We start from the raw sequence: 6,000 nt of genomic DNA, 5'->3' as shown, positions 1-6,000 counted from the left end.
AATTTGCACACGCTTTCTCTCTCTCTCTCGCTAGATAGAAGGCAGTCAGATGCTTCATCGACGCTGTTCGGCTCCTAAGTGAATGACAACAGTGTGTGGCGATCGCTTCTGCTTTATACCCGCGCAGCGGGGCGGGGTGCGATATGCAAAGCACGAACGCATGATAAGGAGACGCTGAATGAAAACACATACAATATCTGACAGCAGATGGCCCTGATGGAACAGCAGAGGTGTAGCCGCTACCCCGGTAACCCCGTAAACAAAGCAGCTATGCTACTTTCTGTTTCTGAACAATATTTAGATGTTTTAAACAGCCATTCAGATTAATTTATTTGTAATGGTGTTCATTCAGGCCTCCCTCCGGCTCCACCTCAGTCCTCAGGAAACTTGGAGGGGGAAGTAGTAGCTATGGCTCCGCCAGTTTCTGTTGAAGCCAATACGGAAGTGACTTGAACTGCAATTCATCGACTGGCCACTAGAGGCAGGCTCCAGAAGGGAGCAGAATCTTATTGAGCCCCATGTTAAAATGCCCAACTTTACAGCAGAAAAAAAGCCTGGGAAAAATTGTGGTTTTTGTCTATGTGTTTTGCTAATTTTGCTCTTCATGACAACTGTGAGGGGGTGAATTTTTGTATAACTCATTCGTTCATGGTATATAAAGCCTTAAAGTTCTGCATAATTAAGGGCGTGGTTACTTTGATTGACAGGTGGATAGCCATTTATCGGCTCTCTATAAGTCATTGCATCACCTAAGCCCAGCCCACATCCCGCCTCTTTGCCCATTTTCTGTTATCCGGGAGTGAAACGCGATGACACGCTCGCAAGATGGCAACGGCCAGCTCGTCTCTACTTTAAGCTTAAGAGCGGCTCATCGGAATCCTATTTGTGACATCACGGACACTACAGCCATATTTTTTTACAGTCAATGGTCATGGCCTCAGAAGCCTGTGGTGTCGTTCTGGTCCCTTTGCTCTCCGTCTGCGCTCCGAGCTCCCTTTCCATCGGTACGGGAGCGGAGGAAATTTGCAGTGCCCAGGAGTAAAACAAAAAGACATTAATTTTATTTTATCTCACATACTCTTAAATTGCTTTGCAAATAACTTTTAGGTGTCTGATTGTATGAAGTCTATTTCTGCCTTTTTTTGTTCTGAGTATTTGGGCTGTATTACCTCACATAATTTAATGATAATTTTATATCAGAAATATTTGATTTTACTTGCTCTTTAGATATTTAGATTTCTCTGTTTTAAAATAGGTATATAATGCTAGTTAATATTTCAACATGTCTACAAGCAAAGCAGAATGCACCAAACATCTACCCAAAGTATTTTGGGCAAGCTCTAGTAGCAAACCTGTGCATGAACCTTTTTACTTGTCTTCAATATGACAAATCTGGCCAATTGGAATCAAGAAATATCACATGTGTATAATTTTGAGAACCAATGAGAATCTTCTGGTAGCATAAGCTCCCATTTGGGCAAGTCTGGAGAATCGTGACTGTTAATGAAGAGGGAAGGGATTATCATTAATTAGCCAAAATATGTAGAATACAAAAAGACCAAAGGGCAGCATTTCAACAGTGTGACTAGCTGTCGAACAATGGCAGGAAGTTGGTGTGCAGTGCAGTCTCTGGCACTTTGTGTGTGGTTTTGTGCTTTCTGTCATGCTGTTCCACAGTGGAGTAATCTGCCCCAGAATCCTCAAGCTCTGATGTTACAGCAAACTGACCAGCGGCTTCAGAAGCAAGTTGGTCAACAGTTTCCTCAGTGGGTTCAACAACAAGCTAATCAGCAGGTTCAGAAACAAGCTAGTCAACAGTCTTCTCAGTGGGTTCAACAACAAGCTAATCAGCAGGTTCAAAAACAAGCTAGTCAACAGTCTTCTCAGTGGGTTCAGACACAAGCTAATCAGCAGGTTCAGAAACAAACTAGTCAACAGTCTCCTCAGTGGGTTCAACAACAAGCTAGTCAACAGATTCAACAGCAGGTTCCTCAGCAGGTTCAGTCTAAGCAGCCAGTGGTGCAGGCAGAGCCCCTTGACAAATGTGCTGTAGCTGATTATGAGCAGATCCAATGTGGCCCAGATGGTATCAGTGCTGCTGACTGTGGAGCGCTCAACTGCTGCTTTAACGGACAGCAGTGTTACTATGGGAAGGCAGGTAAGAGTGTTGAGTCAATTTAAAGGGGTTCATGTTAAACTTCTCTTCAGCAATAACCTGCTCTCTTTGTTCCAGTGACTGTCCAGTGTATAAGAGATGGTCAGTTTGTGGTAGTGGTGGCTAGAGATGTCACACTGCCTCGATTGAGCCTGGATTCAGTCCGTCTCCTGGGTGGAAACGACCCACCTTGCAGTCCTGTGGGATCCACACCTTCCTTTGCTATATACCAGTTCCCTGTCACTGCATGTGGCACGAGCATGATGGTGAGTAGCTGCTTGTGCTTCTGTTCTGCTTGGAATGGACTGGATGCCAACAGTTACTATTTGCAGGAGGACAGTGGATATGTGGTGTATGAAAACAGAATGACCTCCTCGTATGAAGTGGGTGTCGGACCACTTGGTTCCATCACAAGGGACAGCCATTTTGAGTAGGTGACTTATTGTCTAGCATGCATGTTAATCCTTTACAAATGCTACAAGCTCTGTTTGTTGTCCAGGCTTCTCTTCCAGTGTAGGTACTCTGGTACTTCTGTGGAAGCTCTGGTTGTGGAGGTCAACACTGTTCCTGCACCTCCACCAGTAGCTGCTTCTGGACCCCTCAGGGTGGAGCTTAGACTGGCAAATGGTCAATGTGTCACCAAAGGCTGTGCAGAAGGCAAGTGTCTGTCCAAGTATGGATGATTTTCTACAACTCCAGTTTCTGTTTAAACGCTGTGTTCTTCCTCAGGGGATGAGGCGTACACGTCCTACTACAGTGATGCTGATTATCCGATCACAAAAGTCCTGCGGGAGCCTGTGTTTGTTGAGGTGCGCATGTTGGAGAGGACTGACCCCAACATTGTCCTGATGCTGGGACGTTGCTGGGCAACATCAACCCCCAGTCCACTCAGTCTACCCCAGTGGGACCTTCTGGTCGATGGGTGAGTAAGGCTGGTCTTCATCCATCTAGTGTGCTGTAAGGCCTTTCTGACTGCCCCTTTGCCTTTCAGATGCCCTTACCGGGATGACCGTTACCTGACCACACTGGTTCCGGTGGCTGGATTTTCTGGTCTTCAGTTCCCAACCCACTACAAGCGCTTTGTTGTGAAGATGTTCACATTTGTGGATCCAGCATCACTGGCTCCTCTGCAGGAAACCGTAAGCTCCACAGCCTTGCCTGAACCCTTGCTATTAGTCTTTTTTTTTTTTTTAAATGGTGGCCTCTGTTGCTTGACCCTTTTCCCTCTCTGCTAGATCTTCATCCACTGTAGTACAGCGGTGTGCCATCCCTCTTCTGGCTCCTGTGAGCAAAGCTGCGCTAGGAAAAGTGAGTGCTTGCTGTAAACTGACTTCAGGAACCATGAGACTTTGGTTTTTAAATGCCCCTCACAATTCTGCAATTTCTTTTCCAGGAAGAGATGCTGATGTCAAGACCGTCTCCATTGGACAAACTGTGGTGTCTAGTGGAGAAGTTACCCTGGTCATGTGACTTTAATGGTCTTAATAAACATGAAACTCAACAGTAGTCTCTTTGGTCTTGGTTTCTGATGCCGTTGGGTTTGCTTTATTGGGTCACTAATCTAAACCAGATTTTATTTGAAATGGGTTGACTTAGAAAGTCCTAAGTACATGTGTAGTCTCATCCTGTCATAATGAGTCAAGGGTCCGTCCATATAAACCTCCCCTGTCCACTTGTGGAACACTTCAAGTTGGTGACCGGGATTACCCTCAGTTATCCTCTATATTTAGCATATAGTTTAGCTTGGTGGTATGGTTCTGTTCCAGGCAAGAACTCCCTGTGCATTGTAGGTAAGAGCAATGCTGAAGGAGGTTGTATATGAATGCTCTGCTAGGCATCGTATTCTTATAGGTAGGTGTAGTCAGCTGATGGCAGCTTGACTGTGACGCGCTAGAACTAATGGGGACTCTGTATAGGAATTTTTCATTGGCAATGAATGGAAATAAGACAGTGGACATGGTCATCAGTGCTAGGAATGAGGGAAAACATTCCCTGTCCTTCAGATTTAATTCAATTTAATTGGATAGTTAAGTGCTAGTCTTTATTGGTCAGGTGCAATTGGAAAAGATGTGTCTTAAGATTTTTTTTTTTTTAAATGACTTTGCAGCACGAATAGAGATCGGCAGGTCATTCCACCAGGTGGGAACGGTCCAGGAAAATGTCTGAGCGATTTCGTGCCCCTTTGGGATGGAACCATGAGGCGCCGTTCACTCGCCGAACGCAAGCTTCTGGAGGGTGTGTAAGTCTGAGCAAGCGAGTCTAGGTATATTGGTGCAGAGCCAGTCGTTGCTTTGTAGGCAATAACCAGTGCCTTGAATTTGATGCGAGCGGCCATTGGCAACCAGTGCAGTCTGATGAGGAGAGGCGTGACATGCGCTCTCTTCGGCTCGTTAAAGACCACTCTCGCCACTGCATTCTGGATCAGCTGCAAGGGTTTGATAGTGCGTGCTGGAAGGCCAGCTAGAAGAGCATTACAATAGTCCAGTCTGGAGAGAACAAGAGCTTGGACCAGGAGTTGTGTAGCCTGTTCTGATAGGAAGGGTCTAATCTTTCTAATGTTGTATAAGGCAAATCTGCAGGACCGGGCTGTTGCAGTAATGTGGTCAGTGAAGTTTAAATGGTCATCTATCACAACTCCAAGGTTCCTGGCTGTCCTGGATGGAGTTATGGTTGATGAACTGAGCTGAATGGAGAAATTTTGATGAAGTGCTGGGTTGGTTGAGACAACAAGTAATTCTGTCTTTGCAAGATTGAGTTGAAGGTGATGCTCCTTCATCCAGTCAGAAATGTCTGTCAGACAGGTAGCGATACGAACACTGACTGTAGGATTATATGGTTGAAATGAGAAGTAGAGTTGAGTGTCATTAGCATAGTAGTGATAGGAGAAGCCGTGTTTCTGAATGACAGAGCCTAATGATGACATGTAGATGGAGAAGAGAAGTGGTCCAAGCACTGAGCCCTGGGGAACCCCAGTAGCTAGATGATGTGACTTAGACACTTCACCTCTCCATGACACCCTGTAGGACCTACCTGAGAGGTAAGACCTGAACCACTGGAGAGCAGTTCCTGAGATCCCCGTCTTCTTAAGTGTTGACAGGAGGATCTGGTGGTTAACTGTGTCAAAAGCCGCAGACAGATCCAGCAGGATGAGCACTGACGATTTGGAAGCTGCTTTTGCCAGTCTCAGTGCCTCAATTGCCGAGAGCAAGGCAGTCTCAGTCGAGTGACCGCTTTTGAAGCCGGATTGTTTGTTGTCCAGGAGGTTGTTCTGTTCAAGAAACATAGAGAGTTGATTGAACACCACTCGCTCAAGTGTCTTTGCAATGAAAGGCAGAAGGGATACCGGTCTGTAGTTTTCTAAAAGTGCTGGATTCAGAGAGGGTTTCTTAAGCAGTGGGATTACCCGAGCCTGCTTAAATGCTGTGGGAAAGGTTCCCGTGTGAATAGAAGTGTTGACAATGTGAGTGAGCGCAGGAGTGATTGAAGAAGAAATGGCCTGAAGGAGGTGAGTGGGTATAGGATCAAGTGGACAGGTAGTAGGGTGATTGGAAAGGATGAGTTTAGAAATATCTGCCTCGGAGAGCGGAGAGAAGGATGGAAGCATGTTCGCGTTAGTTGTTGAGATGTGCGTGTCAGTTTGTGGTGAGGAGAGCTGGTTGCTGATGAGAGAGGTTTTGTTTGTGAAATATGATGCAAAGTCATCAGCTGTAAGAGTTGATGAAGGAGGGGGAGGAGAAGGACAATGAAGGGAGGAGAATGTTTTAAAGAGTGCAGAGCAATTGTTGATTTTGTTGTGGTAGTATGTCGTTTTAGCCGTGGAGACATTTGTAGAGAAAGAAGAGACT

General features: G+C 45.7%; 1 protein-coding gene across 1 annotated transcript; it reads left to right on the top strand.

Annotated features, from left to right (window-relative positions):
- Positions 1-1,567: 1,567 nt before the first annotated feature.
- On the top strand, positions 1,568-3,656 carry LOC137075932 (zona pellucida sperm-binding protein 4-like). Its single transcript, XM_067444879.1, has 8 exons — positions 1,568-2,158; positions 2,234-2,421; positions 2,488-2,585; positions 2,655-2,812; positions 2,885-3,077; positions 3,147-3,294; positions 3,391-3,463; positions 3,549-3,656. Exons 1-8 carry the CDS (start codon positions 1,600-1,602, stop codon positions 3,623-3,625), a joined length of 1,494 nt encoding a protein of 497 aa, XP_067300980.1. The 5' UTR covers positions 1,568-1,599; the 3' UTR covers positions 3,626-3,656.
- Positions 3,657-6,000: the final 2,344 nt, after the last annotated feature.

Source organism: Pseudorasbora parva, chromosome 5 (genome assembly GCF_024679245.1).
Source record: "Pseudorasbora parva isolate DD20220531a chromosome 5, ASM2467924v1, whole genome shotgun sequence".
NCBI lineage: Eukaryota > Metazoa > Chordata > Actinopteri > Cypriniformes > Gobionidae > Pseudorasbora > Pseudorasbora parva.
Note: the sequence above shows the minus strand (reverse complement) of the source record. Positions and strands in the feature narration are given on the sequence as shown.

Bases quoted from the DNA above. Each gene is read 5' to 3' on its own strand.
- LOC137075932 (XM_067444879.1), top strand. From the start codon at position 1,600: ATGGCAGGAAGTTGGTGTGCAGTGCAGTCTCTGGCACTTTGTGTGTGG. The intron at 2,159-2,233 runs GTAAGAGTGTTG...TCTTTGTTCCAG, and splicing joins GTGTTACTATGGGAAGGCAG to TGACTGTCCAGTGTATAAGA. The intron at 3,464-3,548 runs GTGAGTGCTTGC...TTTCTTTTCCAG, and splicing joins GCAAAGCTGCGCTAGGAAAA to GAAGAGATGCTGATGTCAAG.